At 37.6% G+C, this 19775-nt stretch overlaps 1 protein-coding gene across 1 annotated transcript in view; it reads right to left on the bottom strand.

Annotated features, from left to right (window-relative positions):
- The window catches only part of LOC128551709 (uncharacterized), a gene marked incomplete at both ends in the record, with an annotated part of 62658 nt that overhangs the window by 9132 nt on the left and 33751 nt on the right, over positions 1-19775 (bottom strand). Inside the window, 2 exons of the mRNA XM_053532626.1 lie at positions 1557-1814; positions 6681-6751. Of these exons, the coding sequence (XP_053388601.1) occupies positions 1557-1814; positions 6681-6751 (329 nt within the window). The remainder of the gene's footprint in view (positions 1-1556; positions 1815-6680; positions 6752-19775) is intronic.

Consider the following 19775-nt stretch of genomic DNA (forward strand, 5'->3'; position numbering starts at 1 on the left):
TCTTCTAATTTTGCTTTCTATCAAAAGTTTTGCCAAAAATTAATGCCAAATAATTAAAATATGGCTAACAATGTACCATTTAATCGAATAGATTCTACTTTTTGCGAAAAAAAATTCAGCCTTATTTTTGGCTGGCATTTGCCTAAAATTGACGTAAGATTTACAATGGGGTAGGGGTAGATAATTTCAAATATCTATTAAAGTAGATCAGGTTTGGTTTTAATATTTTCCTGACTGATACATATATAATACAGCTATAATTGAAATAAAAGTTTTCAAGATAGCACTTTTTATTATCTAGAAAATACAAATTTAAACAAAAAGAACAAAAATATAAAAAATCACCAGTTATTAACAGCTTTTTTTAATAAATCTCTTAGATGCACGAGATGCACGGTGACCCCAACTTTTTTTCTTTCCATTTTGAAGCATTTTTGTTTGTCATTAAAGCTGCAAAATATTTTGAAAATCTTAACGTCAGATTTTTTTTTTTGGAAATCTAAATGTTTTTTTTTTTCATTGAAAATAAAGTGGGTGGGGGTAATTATGTCAATATGTAAAAATGAATAAGATTTGTTAGTGACATTGATGCTTATATAATACTGACATCTTCTTGTATTCATATTACCCTGTAAGACCTAAAATCCCTATAACATTAAGTGGGATATTATATGTTTTATAAAGTACCACCATTTTTTCAATTTTACAAAATTTCAGAAATGCTTAAACAGTGGGTGAAGGAAATGCCCTATAAAATCAAAACGAGTTCGGTGACCTGTATTTTTTCTTCTTTTGTTTGTCTTGGAAATGTTCTTCAAGCTCACAGAGTATTAACAATCTTAACGTTAGAAAAAATTCGTTCCTACATCCTTAACAGCAGACCTTTTTCTTTTTCTTTCACTGTATTTTTGTCATCTCTACCACCCGTCGCTCTCCAAATAAACTACAGATGTTGATTTGCCATGCTTTGACAAAGTATGGGAAAATAAATGGTGACGACAATAACATTAACTCGGATAAACAAGTTTATCTTGACTGGCTTACTGTACATGGTTTTCTTGTAATAATTGCATCGATAATTATAATAATAATCACAGTCTAGCACGCAATCAGTATCGGTAAGCGATTAAATTTTAAAGTGTCTACCAATGGAAAGTTTGTAATTCAAAACATTTTTTGCTGAAATTTGGTAAAGTTACGACGTTTAAAGTACTCGCCTGATCGGTGGAATATACAATGAGGTCCGCTCGTCCTATCCAAACTTTAACTCGCCAATGCGAACGGGCGAGTGGAATTTTACACCCCTGCATATGGATCAAAATATAAGGGATAGACTGAATAGTTAGAATGACTGACAGATGGAGGGCAAAATATAGCCCCCAACCAGTCAAACTGGTAGAGGATTAAAAACTTGCAGTGCAATACATGATATTGTAAATTGTACACAATATATACTCTGATTTCGCTTCTCTTCTCACAGACATGATATGCAGATAAGCTCCGAATTGATCAAACCAAGCAATGTTCAAAATGAGTAATCTGAAATTCCTACTCACCGACCGATAATACTGCTCCAGTGACCTGAACCCTTTTGCATACTTCTTGCTGAATGGGTACATAACTCCAAACAAAACATGTGTACAGTCAAGTTTATGTCCAGGAACTGCTACTATATCACCAAAAGGTAAACGTCCGTGAGACTTTGCATCTAAATCTTCTTGTAATTTTATTCCACCACGTTTCAACAAAGCTTCAGAGACTGCACCACGTAACAAATCCATGTTAGACGATACTGTACATGCTAATGCATCAGCCTAAATGAAAAAAAAAAGAAATGAATAACAGTTTGTATACATATGCTCCCATGATGGCCTGTGAGAAGTAACTGGGTATTTAAATCTCAAGGTATGAGGTAAGCTTGGTCTTTGACCATAGTGATCCAGAAACAAAAGTCATCTAATGACCATAGGTTATGATTTTATTATATTTTGCTGCTGAAGGTCTATGTATTCTCCAACCATTGATATGACATCATTCAAAGCTTAAAGGTCACTTCTTACCTGTCACTTTGACCTTACAACCCTTTCACAAAAAACTTACATCTTCCATCACTCAACATGCACACATTGTAAAATGCCACAAATTAAGGACCATAACTTCAAGGAAAATCACTGAAGATTCAATGACATACATACACTCAACTAGACTTGTCACTGATCATCCTGTGAAGTTTGGTGGAAGTTGTATACGAGGAGCAGGCTTAGACCATTAATTAATAAATGTTATTGCAAGTTTTCTAGTGTAACTTAAGGCCCTTTGACTGAAGTGAACCGGCTTGGAGAAACATTGTTAGCGGTGCATGTAAAATATTTTTGTTCAAATAGAATAAAACTCCAGTTAGATTTAGTCATATTACAGCTCTATGAACCTTTTTAGGTGGTCTAACGTCAGGTCTTTTGAAGAGGGTACCAGTGCAGCAGCATCCAATGCTACATGCAAATATATCTAAGCTTGTGTCACAGTACTGCACTCTTGGAGAAAATTAATTATATTCAATATCTGTATAATAGAATTCCACTTAAACAGGTACTAGGGGTGCGAGTGTTGCCCTTTCCATTACCTCTAATGAACAGACTCAATAAAACCTGCTATTATTTTCCTTGGTTGCATTTTTGCTTTCAATGGGTCTTTTTATAGATTATATTAACTATCACAAAAACAATCTTTATGTGCCATGCGGCGGCCGTAAAAAGTCTCCCAGTACTTGGATTCAGTGTTGTTATATTTTCTGGTCCTTTGGGATCATGGAGTCTATTCAATATCTGTGTAATAGAATTATTCTTAAGCTGATGCGTGGGCGCACGAGGCATGCTTAGGGGAAAATAACTATGTATTTGGGCAAAAGGGAATACAAAACCTGATCAAAAGTCAATTTTTGGGGAAAACTGCATGATTAAAAAAATTCTGAAGAGAAAAGGCCTGTAAATGGTACCTATTATAGAAGGCAAAGAGCCCTCACTAACCAATGCCTTATGTCTATGAGCTGATATAGATATATTTGAATCATTTATAGTCTCAAAAGCTAGATTTGACAAAGTACTAAAATAATCAGCGGACATGAAAATACTGACAATACGTGCATATCCACTTAATGTTCATGGAGCAGACCAAGTTTCATATCAATACGATGGAAACTGTAGGAATAAGAGTTCAGCACTTTTAAACAAGAGTGGCAGACTTTCACAAAATATGCCCGTCATCGAACTTATTCAAGGGCCATAATTCAAGAGTGCCTTTGGCGGTTTGGCCGAAATATTATGCCCACAAACATTGTCATCAAGTTTGGTGAAGATCGGATGAAAACTGTTCGACTTAGAGAGCGGAAATGCTTTTGGACGCCGACCGCCCGCCCGTCACGGGTGTTCACATAATATGCCCCGCTCTTTCAGAGACGGGCGTATAAAAAGTGACGGATAGACTGTTTGGCTTTTAGAAATGCTAAAAATTTTCCACAAATATCAAAATAAGAAAATTCTTGACAGATAAACAACCGCATGATATGTCCCATTTTCCATTTTTTGAAAATGGACAGAAAAAAAAAACGGTTTTAGAAGCACAAGTACCCTTGCAAAATTTAATTACACACGTATATACCTAAGAATTTTCTTTTTAAATACAAGCCGTATCTCGAATACAATATCCTGTATTTAACTCCCCATCAGATACGAAAAAAATATTCAATCGCAGAAATACTTGTCACCGCTTCAAATAAGTTTCTGCCAATAATTGTCAAAATTTATAGTGCGTTCTGGCTGATATAAGAATAGAAATAGGTCAGAACTATAGCAGGGCAGATTACTGAAACAATACTGCATTTGGTGATGCAAGCATGAAATTTGGCATGTATACTCGTCTGAGCCTACTTTTTTCAAAAAGCTCGCTAGCCACTTGAAAATTCAAAATGGCGGCCATTTTTCAAGATGACCGACACAGGAAGTTGATTTTTGACTTGAACAGACCTATACAGAGATTATCTTTGTTAATTTTTAGAAAAAATATCTCTTAAGAAGCTTTGCTTGTGCAAAACCTATTTTTGATACACATAAGACTGGTTTCAAAATCCAATATGGCGTCTTTTTTACAAGATGGCCGCCGTTCCATGTAAAAAGCACTAATTTGCCATTTACAATGACGTTCCCAGTTAAATCAATTTTAATGTTATGGACAAATAACATACTTAGAGTGTTGAAGGAAAGTTTTGTCTCGCTTGTGACTTTTTAAACTGATGGCGGACTCAGGTGTAGCTTTTCCGACGGCGACGGCAATGATGATGGCGGCGGTGACGTCAACGTTAAGGTTGCATGTGAAGTTTGTTTTTCTCAGAACCTACTCTGTTTATTGGATTGAAACTTCACACATGTCTTTGTAATCATTAGGCGCTGTACAAAGACAAGTTCCATAACTCTGACATACATTTTAACAAGATTATCCCCCTTTTAAACTTAGAATTTTCAACGCATAGTCTTCGTGTTAAAGTTCTTTTCTCAGAAACTACTATTTTAATTGGGTTGAAACTTCACACATGCCTTCATGGTCATTAGGCACCGTACAAAGCCAAGTTCCGTAACTCTAACACGAATTTTAACAAAATTATCCCCCTTTTAAAATTGGAAATTATAACGATAAGTTTTTGTGTCTCTACATGGAATATATTTTAATTATGTCCCTTTATGGCCGTCACTGCTTGATTGGAACTTGTAATCAAACTTTATATAAGGCAGACATTTTTAAAATCAAAGTGTATGTAGCAATCCATGTAGACACATCAATTTTGATAAACAAAAGATCTGCTTTGTGTCATAGGTGAAACAATGCAGATATACTGTACTTGTTTCCTCTGAAAGGCATGTCTCAAGACTTTTTGGCCAAATAGTTGTCATATTTGCAACTGTATAGATCTGTACACGGGAGTCCAAAACCATTGCATTTACACCTACCACAACTTTCTGTTTAACATGTACATTCGGTCAGTTCTTTACAGCTATTCGCAACTGGTGGATTGTTGTCCAGTGTATCTTGTAAAGGTCACCATGTTTCTCCCAACCCCATTCAGCACATTCTCGAATTCCATTTAGCAAAACAGTGCCTGTCCCCATATGCAATCGGTTTGATATGCAGCAAGCTTTGTGTGTTGGGCAAAGGCTGCTTGAGTTCGGAAAAATATCGTCATATGACATCTGTTTTTGGGCAAACATATCAAGACTAACACAATGAAGATGACAAACTTTCCAAGAACCATCTTGTCCTCAATACTCATCACTGACCCCCTTGTACAGATCTATACAGCTGCAAATGTGACAACTATTTGGCCAAAATATAAAGTCTTGAGACATGCCTTTCAGAGGAAATACAGAATATCTGCATTGTTTCACCTATGACACAAAGCAGATCTTTTGTTTATCAAAATTGATGTGTCTACGTCGATTGCTATTTACACATTAATTTTAAAAATGTCTGCGTTATATAAAGCTGGACCACAAGTTCTAATCAAGCAGTGACGGCCATAAAGGGACATAATTGAATATCATTCCATGTAGAGACACAAAAACTTAACGTTACAATTTCTAATTTTGAAAGGGGGATAAATTGTCTACATTCATGTCAGAGGTATGGAACTTGCCTTTGTACAGTGCCTAATGACCATGAAGGCGTGTGTGAAGTTTCAACCCAATAAACTTAATAGTTTCTGAGAAAAATACTTAATACGATGACCTGACGTTACAAATTCTAAGTTAAAAAGGGAGATAATTTTGTTAAAATCTTTGTCAGAGTTATGGAACATGGCCTGGTACAGCGCCTAATGACCTCAAAGGCATGTGCGAAGTTTCAATCCAATGAACAGAGTAGTTTTTGAGATAAGGACTTGACATACATACTTAACGTTGAAGCCAACGCCGCCGTCGTCATCACCGTCCCGCCGGAAAAGCTACGTCATAGTCCGCCGTCAGTTCCTAAAGCCGCAGGCGAGACAAAAGCTGTCCTTCAACACTCTAAGTATGCCGTTCGACTATAACATTAAAATTATTTCAACTAAAAACGTCAACATTAATGGAAAATTAGTTCTTTCATATAAAACGGCGGCCATCTTGAAAAAAAAGACGCCATATTGGATTTTGAAACCATTCTTTTGTGTCTCAAAAATAGGTTTTGCACACAGAAAACATCTTAAAAGATATCTTTTCCTCAAAATTGACAAAAGAAAAAAGAACTCGGTTTAAGTCTGTTCAAGTCTAAAATAAACTTCCTGTGGCGGCCATCTTGAAAAATGGCCGCCATATTTAATTTTCAAGTGGCTAACGGGTTTTTTGAAAAAAGTAGGCTCAGACGAGTACACATGCCAAATTTTATGCTTGCATCACAAAATGCAGTATTTTCCAAAATAAATGACTTAATATGCCTAGCTACCTGTGTATTTATATAATAATAGGGTTATTACCTTGATTTGCAATGATGCATTCTTCAGTCATGCATTTTGCTAGTCCAGATCATACTCGGAGCAAGCGCCTCCTGGGATCCAGGCCTGGCAAAATCCACAGGAGCCAAGTACAATATTACATATTCAGGTACTGTTAACTGTATAACAACTTTGTTTAAAATACTAAGTAAATTACATTCTTTACCTTCATTTTGTCAAGACTGCCTTCAACAATATGAACTGATAGACTGTGATATCTGCTGTCTTTGTTACTAACTGAAAATACACAAAAATAATTATAGAAAGTTTTGAAATATTGCAGTAAATTATCACCAAACATCTACTCAGAAGAGTGCTGTTTGAAACAGCCCAATCTTCAGTTTCAGCAGACAAAAGGGGAGCTAAATGAACAATTATTGCAGATACTGTTATGTTTCTTGAGTGTTACAATTGTTTTCATACCTATTGTCAAAATCAAGTGTCATTATATCCTCTTTAGGTTTTTTTTTTCAAAACTGTCAAAATAAAAATGTCAACAAAGGAAATACATATAAAGAAGTTTTCAAAATAAAATTATGATTCATACATCTTACATAGTTTTATCAATTCTCTTTTACCGTTTAAAAGCTACCATCAATATAAAACTAGAAGATGCTTTTGTAGAAAAGCGCATGTCTCCCTCAATGCAAAGTCATATAAGCAAGAAGTCAATAGCAGACAGGAGCGAAAGTCAAAGAGACACTGATGGTTGGCTGCAATTGGGAACATCTACTTGGAATGTCCAATCATCCCACTACGTTTTAACATTATTGGCCTAGTGGTTCTCAAGTTATGAGTTGGAAATGGGTTTTTTTTATGTTCAGGACTCTGTGACATTGGCCTTTGATCGAGTGACCCCAAAATCAGAAGGGGCCATCTACTCTGCATGACCAATCATCCTATGAAGTTTCAACATTCTGAGTCAAGTGATTTTCAAGTTATTGATCGGAAAGTGTATTCTATGTTCATGCCCCTGTGACCTTGACCTTAGCTCAAGTGACCCAAAAAACGATAAGGGTCATATTCTTTTTCAGTCCTATCATCCTGTGAAGTTTAAAGGTTCTGGAGTAAAAGGTCCCTGTGACCTTGACTTATAATCAAGTGATCTAAAAAGCAATAGGGGTCATTAACTCTACATGTTTAATCAAACTATGAAGTGTCAACGTTCTGGGTCAAGTCGTTCTCAAGTTGTTGATAAGAAACGGTTTTCCACGTTCATGCCCCTGTGGTCTTGATCTTTGATGGAGTGACACCAAAAACAATAGGGAACATCCTATCACCCCACCCTATGAAGTTTGAAGGTTCTAGGTCAAATGGTTCTCAAGTTATTGACCGGAAATGGATTTACATGTTCTGTCCGCTGTGACCTTGCCCTTTAATAGAGTGACCCCAAAATCAATACGGGTCATCTATTCTGCATGTCCAATCATCCTATGACGTTTCAACATTCTGGGTCAAGTGCTTCAGAAATAGTTTTCCATGTTCAGACCCCTGTGACCTTGACCTTTAACAGAGTGACCCCAAAATCAAAAGGGATCATTTACTCTGCATGACCAATCATCATGAAGTTTCAACATTTTGGGTCAAGTGGTTCTCAAATTATTGATCGGAAATGGTTTTCCACGTTCAGGCCCCTGTGACCTTGACCTTTGATGGAGTGACCCCAAAAACAATAGGGGTCGTCTACTCTATAAGCCCTGTCACCCTATGAAGTTTGAAGGTTCTAGGTCAAATGGTTCTCCAGTTATTGATAGGAAATGAAGTGGGACGGATGGACGGACGGACGGAAAGGGCAAAAACAATCTAAAGTCTACCCCATGGTGGGTGGGGGTGGGGGGATGAGAGAGACATAAATATAAAACGTAAGCTAAATCAATACTTATATAAAAAGAGTTATAGTTATTGCAACAGGGTTTGTTATCACGATAACATTAATCTTATTCAAGATATCACTATATTTCAATGAAATAAATGATTTTATATGTGTGCGTGTGTGTGCTTGTGTGTCTAAAGCGGTGCCATACAGGGATGTTGTATCTTACTTGTCTGTTTATCTATGTTAGTTAGTTGGGTGTGGTTGTGTGTATTTATCTTTGGTACATGAATGTCTGCGCTATTGTGGTTAACGTTGTAGTGTAACTGTGATTAAGAAACGTAGCATTCCCTTTGTATATTCATTCTTGTCCTACTTTCCCCTCCAACCTCCTCCCCCGCCCCCATTTCTACCCCCCCCCCCCCCCACCCCACCCCACTCTATCTATATTTTGCATAAAATGTAAATGTTCTTGTTGGATTTTTGAAGCAACCCGTCTGTAAAATTCTTCACTTACAGCTTCTTTTTGTTGTGGGCCTACTTTGCAAATGCGTGGCTCTGAGGATATGTTGTCAATGCTCTGTGCTTCCGAGAAAACTACCCTTACCTATTATCTTTTATAGAAAAGCTTTAGTATATACGTACCAAATTATCAACGGAAATTGCAAACAAGAAGGCCAAGATGGCCCTAGGTCGCTCATCTGAGAAACACACCATAACACTGTAAACATGTTTGACCTAGTGATTTCATGGAAACAAATATTCTGACCAATTTTCATTACGCTTGGACCAAAAATATGGCCTCTTGAGTGTAAACAGGTATTTTCTTTGATTTGACCTAGTGACCTAGTTTTTGACCCCACATGACCCAGATTCGTGCTTGTCCAGGATTCCATAAAAACAAACATTCTGATAAAGTTTCGGGAAGATTGAAACAAAAAAGTGGCCTCTAGAGTGTATACAAGCTTTTCCTTTGATTTTACCTAGTGACCTAGTTTTTGACCCCACGTGACCCAGATTCGAAAGCATCCAAGATGTTATGATTAAAAAACAATATTTTATGAAGATAGAATAAAAACAAGTGGCACCTAGAGTGTAAACAAGCTTATTCTTCGATTTGCCTGGTGACCTAGTTTTTAAACCCATGTAACCCAGATAGAAATTAGTCCGAGATTTCATGCAGACAAACATTCTGACAAAGTTTCATGCACTTAAATTATAAAATGCAAGCTCTGTTGCATACACAATGTTTTTCTTTTCTTTTAACAGGTGACCTAGATTTTGACCCCAGATGACCAAGATTCGAGAATGTGCCAAAGATCATCAAGATAAACATTTTGACCAAACTTCATGAAATATGGGCAAAAACGTGGCCTCTGCAGTGTTATCAAGCTTTTCCATTAATTTGACTGGATGACATAGTTTTTGACCCAACATGACCCAGATTCAAACGTGACATAGAGGTCATCAAGACAATCATAGTGATCAAATTTCATGAAGCTCCGATGTAAAATGCAGTCCCTATTGCATACACAAGGTTTTTCTTTGATTTGACCTTGCGATCTAGTTTTTGACCCCAGATTACCTATATTCAAACCGACTTAGATTTCACCAAGGCAGCCAATCTGATAAAATGGCATGAATATCCAGTGTAAAATGTAGCCCCTATTACGTACAAAAGGTTTTTCTTTGATTTGACCGGGTGACCTAGTTCTTAACCCCAGATAACCCATATTCGAACTTGACCTAGATTTCATCCAGACAAACATTCTGATGAAATTACATGAAGATCCAGTGTAAAATGCAGTCCCTGTTGCAAACACAAGGTTTATCCTTGATTTGACCTAGTGACCTAGTTTTTGACCCAAGATTACTTATATTAAAACACGACCTAGATTTTATTAAAGCAATTACTCTGACTTAAATTCATTAAGATCCAATGTAAAATGTAGTCCCTATTGCATAGACAAGGTTTTTCTTTGATTTGACCTAGTGACCTAGTATTTAATCTCAGATGACCTATATTCAAACTTGACCTAGATTTGATCAAGGCAATCATTCTGACTAAATTTCATGAAAATCAATTGAAAAATACAGCCTCTATCGCATACACAAGGGTTTTCTTTGATTTTACCTAGTGACCTAGTTTTTAATCCAAGATGACCCATACTCAAATTTGGCCTAGATCTTATCAAGACAATCATTCTGACTAAATTGTACGAATATCCAGTGTAAAATGCAGCCACTATTGTTTACACAAGGTTTCTCTTTAATTTGACCGAGTGACCTAGTTTTTGACCGTAGATAACCCATATTCAAACTTGACCTAGATTTTATCTAGACAAACATTCTAATCAAATTTCCGAAGATCCGGTGTAAATTGTAGCCCATATTGCATACACAAAGTTTTCCTTTGATATGGCCTAGTGACCTAGTTTTTAACCCCAGATGACCCTATGCAAATTTGACCTAGATTTTATCAAGGTATTCATTCTGACCAAATTTTATGAAGATCAATTGAAAAATACAGCCTCTATCACAATCACAAGGTTTTTCTTTGATTTGACCTAGCGACCTAGTTTTTGACTCAAGATAACCCATATTCGAATTTAACCTAGATTTCATCAAGGCAATTATTCTAATCAAATTTCATGAAGATCAATTGAAAATTACAGCCTCTATTGCATACACAAACTAAATGTTGACAAACAGACGACAGACAAACGACGGACGCCGGAAATCGAGCGATCACAATAACTCACATGAGCAGCTAAAATAGGTATTACAAAACAAACTGCCCGACTTAATTCTAAGATGGCCGTAATAAGTAACCTTTCACCCATCTATATTCCTAATAACATCAGTTATCATCATAAATTGTTTTACATTCCACATGACATTTCAATATCAGTATATAAAAGCCAAAGAATATTCTTATTTGAAGCGAAAGATTTATAAAAATATATCAACAATTAATGGCTGTTTAAAATAGCTAAGATATAAAAAGTGCTCAGAATTACATTCTTTCAAAATAACAGCTAAAATTTTTGCGCGGTAACTGACACGTAACGTCATGACATCGATGACGTCATCATAAGGTCAAGAAGTTGTAACATTACGCTTGACGACGCCATGTCTTTACGTTCTAAGCGTTGACAGTAAACAGATTGTACCCTAAAGATTTCATTTCGCATCCAGTTTTTGGTCATATTTTTAACAATAAAATATCTACTTGTAGTTCATAAAAGGAGTGGATATAACTACTGCCTACTTTATATAGATTTTCTGATATATTCTTTTCGACATCAAAGCTAGAATGAACGCCTTGAAGCACAAAAAAATCTGTTTTTATGATTAGAGTAACAATGGCTATGATTTTGTCAGCATTTGACCGTATTCATATTTAACACTCAAATAAAATCTTCCACCGTTTTTATCAGTATGTGTGTTTGGTTGTTTTTTGTTGTTGTTTTTTGTTGTTGTTGTTTCTGTGTTATTTTTTTTTTTTTTAATTTGAATAACGTGAATTTTATCGCTGGATATAGCCGCTAAATCGCTGTCATTTTCAACCTTAGCTTGAACAAAACCGTGTGATATGAATGAACTATAAATGAATGAAGTATAAAGTATGACAGATTTGTGCCGTTTCCAAACTTTTACGCAAAACTTTAGTCTGTTTTAAAACTCAGCTGAATTTTTTGGAACAACATCATCAGGCAGGAGTGGTGTATCGTTACCAGGAACGAAACTGAATTTCAACCTTGGTGAAGGTAGCACTCCTTTTAGTGATGATGGTAATGTCAATGCAAGTAGGCCATCATCAGGTGGGGGAGTGGGAGCCGACTATAAAGAAAATCGTTAAGTTCTTTACCAAAGCATTTGACATTCAACGGTAAGGGCAGCTGGGAAGTTTTTGATTCAAAGTTTACCTGATATGCTGAGGCATGAGGATGGTCAGATGCGGAGAAATTTGAGGGCTTGTGCTGTTGTCTTACCGGCATAGCTATGGACTATGATGCATTGATACATGATAGTGATGAGGTGAACTCCTACCAGGGTTTTCGTGGTAAACTTGAGGTTCGGTTTGGCGAGCACGAGTTGCCAGCTGTTGCTCTATTGCAATTTCAACAGGCTTGCCAGAGGTTGGATGATTTTGCAGACCGGCTTTTGACAATTGCGACAAGAGCGTTCAAGGGCCTGCCAGATTCGTTTCTGACTAATCAAGTCATAAATCGTTTCTGTCAGGGCCAGTTGAATAAGGCTGCTGGCTACCATGAGTTTATGCATAGTCCTACGAGTATCCGACAGGCCAAGCAGGTAGTACGTAAATACCATCAGGCACACATGGCCATGTTTGGTATACCAAAGCGCAAATCAAAGCGGTGCAGAGAGGAGGAACGCGTATACGTAGTGGGAGAAATGGCCGGTAGCGCACAAGGGGCACCGGATAATAGGACTGTCATGGAGGCAATTAAACAATTAGAGCTTAAATTTGAAGAAGCCATGGCAGTTATATCCAGTCGAGATAGATCTGGTGAACTACCATAGAGGCTTTATAAAAGCAGAATCTCTTTATTCTTTAACAGGAAAACTTCGGTTTGTGTGGCGGGAAGAGGAGGTCGAAGCTTTTGAAGCTTTGACAGAGGCTCTAATGCCACCGCCTGGGTTAGCCTTGCTGACTGGGATAGACAGGTTCATACTTTTATTGTACGGAATGACCACTCAAGTTTAAGGTGGTTAATAGGGTTCCGAGAGCCTCGAGATCAAATGGTAAGACTGTTGTCGGAGCAGCTGTCTCCGTTAAATATAGTGCTGCAGCACGGGGTATGTCGTGAGCATGGTAAAGCTAACGCAATGTCTTTAATGCCGGTTGAAAAGAGGCATTGCGAAGAGTGTCATGCTGGGACACCACTGGAACAGTTACCTTGTGGCAGGTGTAATTACTGTTAAGAAGACAACGAAAGTTGGGGTCATTTTACATTGTAGACGACGCAGTGCCGTTGGTCATAGGGGATACCCGAAGCTTACATAACAGAGCATTTGAGTGACCTGGGACCAACAATGGCATGGGTACGATTGTCTACGGGTATTACGATGTACACGACGGAGTGCCATTGGTAAAAGGGCTTACTCGGAGCTTACAATACAGAGCATCCGGGGGACCTGGGACTAACAAGGGCATGGGTATGACTGTCTGCGGGTATCATGGTGGAACCACAGATGACCGAGGGTAAGAGCAGCAAGCCAGTTCATGCAATGGTAGTCTCAGATGCGGGATGACCCTCCTGGGAAAAGTAGCCTAACAGATGAAGTAATTTTCGGTGCTGGTATGGATGTAGACTACTCGGGGGGAGTAAGCTCCTTTGTGGTAGATATGTTTAAAGAGGTTTAAAGAGATTGTTACAAGCATGAACATGGTGACCACAAGGAGGGTTGAGGCTGAGACTGTTTAGGGCCTCGGTAGTACAGTCACGTCTGGACAGTCAAGATCAGTGCCTGCTGAGGGTGGCAAAGTGCGCAGTCTTTAGTTTAATCCTCCATGAAGGATGAACCAAAAGGGCCTGTTGTGCCGTCCGATCAGTCGTCTGTAAAGGCGGACTTCTGATTGGAAGGATTTATCTAAGCCGTACGAAACAGATGGATCTTTGGGCATGACCGGTACCTTAGTCCGAGGTCTAGTCCACAGCGTTATGTCTTGGTACCAGAGTGAGACAAAGCTCCCACGACAGAGAGATCAGAAATCAGATACAGGCTTGTCCGGCTAACTTAGCCTAGCTCGTTGCGAATAGACAGCCTGGTTCTTTAACGTGCCCAGTGTATAGCACTGATACACGCAAGGATTGCTTGGGTTCCGGACCAGTACACCTCTAGTTGGGTGGGAAACACTGAAAAGCGTTTCTGAAAATTCCAAAGTAGCTGTCGGGGATCGAACCCCCGACAGGGACAGTTCTTTAAATAGCATTGACTATCTTTGGAAGAACTGAATATGTTTAAGCCATAGGGGCTGCCCCATGTACTATGGATACGGAGGTCCATGGTCACCGGAAGCGGACGGTATTGTGACTGAAGTGTCACTTTACTGGTACTGGTCAATCCCAGAAAAACCATATACCTCATATTTATGAGCAAGGGACCATGATATACTTCCATGGTCTAAGGGACCATGGTAAACTTCCATGGTCTAAGGACTACATCATTCTAATAGGACGGGGAGGAGTGTAGTGCCCGCGTACGGTCTGGGGCGGTCTACGGGGCGATAGCCTGAACCCGGAACACAGCAAGAGTGATTTCCCTTAGAGCTTGCAGTGCGGAAAGGCGTTGCTGGTGTTTCCAAATATAATAATTGGCTATTGTCCCGAACTGCATGTAATAGAGACTGATTCCACCACGTAAGTTTGATTGGTATGTGTTTCTGAGCTATTCTAATTATCTACCAAGTACAACAGGCGCAAATGATAGCGAATTATTCTGCACAGCTATTAACCAACCTCATGTGTGTGTAAATTAATTTAGGCAGTGATGCTTTGTGACCTTTCGTTTAAAACATGTTTTTATGTAAAAGAGTTTATCGGATTTGAAAGTGTTACTTCTCGATGCGTACATGGCGCTAAATTTCACATTAACGTAACGTCAACATAATATCGTTGTGTTGATTAAAGCATTGTTCACTTAGAAAAAAACAGTGAGACCAAAGACAGGTTAATGAATTTGTTTCAGAAGAATGATTATACACACACATAGATTTTGTTGTACACATTGTCATAAATCCTCCCGTTAGCTTCCGGTTGGGCATGCGCACATGCAAATGTTAAGGTATACTACAGCATCGTGCAATAAATCAGTCAAGTTTTTTTAATGGCGTCATTGTGTTTAAATACTGTGTCACTCATGATTATTTGATTTTCCAGGGTATAAGGTCATGATGTGTATTATTTGAGTCAAGTAGACGTAGATTTAATACATTTATTTTCACATATTGATTAGTTTAAAGTTGTGACACGGATAATTTCAAACACGGCAAAACATGAAAAACAATTGTCGGCTGAAACGAAAAAATGTTATCAATTTAATTATTGAAAGCCGATTGTGATCTCGGCAGATTGCTGATAATAAAATGTTAGTGAATCTAAAAAATAATTTGAACAATCTTGGCGGAGAGGCACATAAGTTTTTACAATATAAATATAGGGAAAGTGACCACGCCGCTCGTGGCCATGCTTATATACAAATCTTAAAAATTAAAACAACGTTGGTAGATAATTTCACAATGATCATTTGTAGGAAATTATTCAAAAATCGGACGAGCAGTTTCGCACAAGTAGATATTTAAAGTTTTCAATATATTCATATAGTGAAACAAAAGGTCACTGACCCTAAAGCGCTCACCTGTGCACAAGGCTTCAGGTGTGTTTGTATAAGTACAGAGTTAGGTTTCTTCTATGTTAGCCTACATTATATACATATCACACACATTTTTGAAACAAGGGCAATAATTTGAACAATTATGGTAGAAACTACAAATTTGATATCACAAGCCACATATCAAGGCTGAAACTATTATTGATTCAGAGAAGAAGATTTTCAAAGTTACTTATATTAAAGCCTCAAGTAAGTACATGTCAGACACAGGGTCGTGGCATACCTTAAGGCAATAATTTGGACAAGTATGGTAGAGAGTCAAACCCTTCTATCACATGCCAAATATAAAAGCTCTAGAAAAAAAGGATTTTTAAAGTCTTATAGCTGAAAACCTATTTTTAAACAAAAAGACCTGTACGTTCAATGAACCGGAACCATTTGAAAAACTTTGAAAGAGGGCTACCCAGAGATCATTTGTGTAAAGTTTCAACAAAATCCATTCAGGGGTTTTGGAGAAGATATTGTTTAATGAAATTATTAATGAAAAGTTACCACAACCTCTGGCGGCCATGTTTTTTGACGAATCAGAAAAAAAAATTGAAAATTCTTGGTAGAAGGTAACACAGGGACCATTTGTGTAGAATTTTTCTAAAATCTGGTCAGCAGTTTCACACAAGAACATTTTTCAAGTTTCCACTATATACATATAGGGCAAAGTGACCACGCCCTTTGACGGACATGTTTTTTTGACAAATTAGTATAATTTGATTATTATGGTAAAGGGTCACATAAGGAACTTTTGTGTAAAAGTATTCTAAAATCGGGCCAGCAGTTTCTCACAAGAAGATTTTTACGGTTTCCACAATACTTATTATACATATAGGGAAAAGTGACCATACCTTCTGATGGCAATGTTTTTGACCAATAAAAATAATTCAAATAGTCTTGGTAGAGGGTTATACCAGGACCATTTGTGTAAAATTATTTTAAATCGGGCCAGCGGTTTCACACAAGAAGATGTTTTTAATTTCCACTTTATACATATAGGAAAAAGTGACCACGCCCCCAGGTGGTAATGTTTTTTACGTATTGGTATAATTTGAAAATCTCTGTAGAGGGTGACATGAAGACCATTTGTGTGAAATTATTTCAAAATCGGACTATCGGTTTAGGAGATGTCGTTTGAAGAATTTTTTTTATTTTTAGCTCTGGCGGCCCTTATGTGCAACCAAGCGGAACCATTTGAATAATTTTGATAGAGGGTCACACAAGGACCATTTGTGTAAATTTTTTCTAAAATCTGGCCAGCAGTTTCTGGCGGCCATGCTGTTGGACAAATCAAAATTATTCAAACAGTCTTGGTAGAGGGTCACACAAGGCCCATTTGTGTAACATTATTCTAAAATCGGGCTAGCAGTTTCACACAAGAAGATTTTTAAAGTTTCTATTATAAACATAGAGGGAAAAGTGACCACACCTTCTGGCGGCCATATTTTTAAACGAATCAAAATAATTTGGACAATCTTGGTAGAGGGTCACACAAGGACCATTTGTTTAAAATTATTTTAAAATCGGGCCAGCAGTTCCACACAAGGAGATGTTTTTTAATTTTCCACTATGTATATATAGGGAAAAGTGGCCACGCACCCTGACAGACATGTTTTTTTATAAATTGTTATAACTTGAAAAATCTCTGTAGAGGGTGACATAAAGACCATTTGTGTGAAATTATTTCAAAATCGGACCATCGGTTTAGGAGATGTCGTTTGAAGATTTTTTTTTTATTTTTAGCTCTGGCGGCCCTTATGTGCAACCAAGCGGAACTTTTTGAACAATGTTGGTAGAAGACCATCCAAGGAACATCCATGCCAAGTTTCATCAAAATCCATTCAGTGGTTTCGGAGAAGATGTCTTTTAAACACAATTTTTGATGACGGACGGACGGACGCACGCACGGAGGACGAGGGACGACGGACACAGCGTGATCACAATAGCTCACCATGAGCATTGCTTAAGTGAGCTGAAAAGACCACACCCTCTGGCGGCCATTTTTGAGGAATCCAAATAATTTGACCAATTCTGGTAATGGATCACACAAGGACAATCTGTGTGAAATTATTTAAAAATCAGTTTCATACAAGAAATTTTTTAAGTTTCCACTATATACATAACATGGGAAAAGAGACCACGCCCCCTGGTGGCCATGTTTTTTACGAATTGCAATAATTTGAACAAACTTGAGAGATGCTATACGATGCTACATACCAAAAATCAAACCCTAGATCCTGTGTTTTTTTTTACAAGAAGATTTTTAAAGTTTCCTATAAAAGTTAATACAAAACATGTAACCCCCAGGGCGGGGCTATATTCGACCCTAAAGTGATAATGTAAACAAATTTTGGTAGAAGACCACCAGTTAATAATACATACCAAATATCAAAGCCCTAGGCTCTATGGTTTTCTACAAGAAGATTTTCATATTTTTTCCATGTTAGTCTACATAAACCATGTGACCACCAGGGTGGAGCCATATTTGACCATAGTAATATAATTTGTACAATTTTGGTAGAGGCACACTAGATGATACCGAATATCAAGCCCTAAGCCCTGTGATTTTGGAAAAGAAGACTTTTTCCCCTATATAAGTGTATCTAAACCATGTAACCACCAGGATGGAGCCATATTTGACCCAAGGGGGATAATTTAAAAATCTTGGTAGAGGACAACTATATGTTACAGCATACAAAATATCAAAGCCCTAGGCCCTGTGGTTTTAGACAAGAAGATTTTCAAAGATTTTCCCTATATAACGCAACCACAATTTATTTAGTGATATGTATTAAGTTTCATGAAAACTCATCAACTTTGTTTTGTGGGAATTTCTGAGTTTTAAAACATTTAAAGAGCAATAACTGTAGTTACTGAAGGAATCCTGATGAAAAGTATAAATGCACCACCGCCCTATAGCGATCTATATTTTTGTTAATTGTCATGCAGATCAATCAATGGATTGGGGCCTCCGTGGCCGAGTGGTTAAGGTCGCTGACTTCAAATCACTTGCCCCTCATCGATATGGGTTCGAACCTCACTCGGGGCGTTGAATTCTTCATGTGAGGAAGCCATCCAGCTGGCTTACGGAAGGTCGGTGGTTCTACCCAGGTGCCCGCTCGTTAAAAAAAGAAACAATTAATGGATTACTTTGTTATGTGGGAATTTATGGATTGTAAAATAATTAAAGGGTAACAACTCTGCTTAATGAAGTGACCCCGACGAAATTGTGTGTGCACCACCGCCCTATAATGGTCTATATTTGCGTAAAGTTTCTTAAAGATCCGTCAATAGGTTACTTAGATAAAGGCAAAAATCCTTTTTTTACCAAACCATGGGGTAAAACTCTGTTTTGACTGCGTCAAGGGGGATAATACTACATGTAAGGAAAATGTCATTTGCTAACCAGTCATTATGTAAGGTTTGGTGTACTTTTTAAACTATAAGCATTTTTAATATTTTTCACCAAGTCGAGGGTAAAACCTCTGATTTTCTAGGTCAAGGGAGATAATACTATATATGAGCAAAAGTCATTAAGTACTGTTTGAATCGTAAGCATTTTCATTTCTTTTACCAAATCAAGGGAAATAACTTTGCTTTCACTTGGTCAATGGGGATAATATAATATGTGAGTAAAGCCAATGTGCTAATAATTATGTGAGGTTCGGTGATTCTAGCTTAAATACATTTTTAAATATACACATGTACTTTTTTCCAAACAAATCAATGGGAAAAATGGGTCAATGGGGATTACAACAGACAAGAACAAAGGTCGTGTGCTAATTAATAACTATGTGAGGTTTTTCCTCCGCCCCACTCCCCACTTTTGCCCTCTCCTTTCCCTTTTATTTACGCTACTTTTTGCATCCCCTCCCCCTTTACTTTTAGTAAGTTTTCGTGGCTTCTCTTTGTTTCGGCAGCCAGGTCCCAAGACAATGCTTGACTGTTTTTCCTATTTGTGTGGGTACGTTTGTGGGCTTGTGAGTGTATAACGGTGCCCTACTGTTTTCTTATGTGTTGCTTGTTAGTTTTACTATGTTG

Source organism: Mercenaria mercenaria, unplaced genomic scaffold (assembly GCF_021730395.1).
Source record: "Mercenaria mercenaria strain notata unplaced genomic scaffold, MADL_Memer_1 contig_158, whole genome shotgun sequence".
Classification (NCBI taxonomy): domain Eukaryota; kingdom Metazoa; phylum Mollusca; class Bivalvia; order Venerida; family Veneridae; genus Mercenaria; species Mercenaria mercenaria.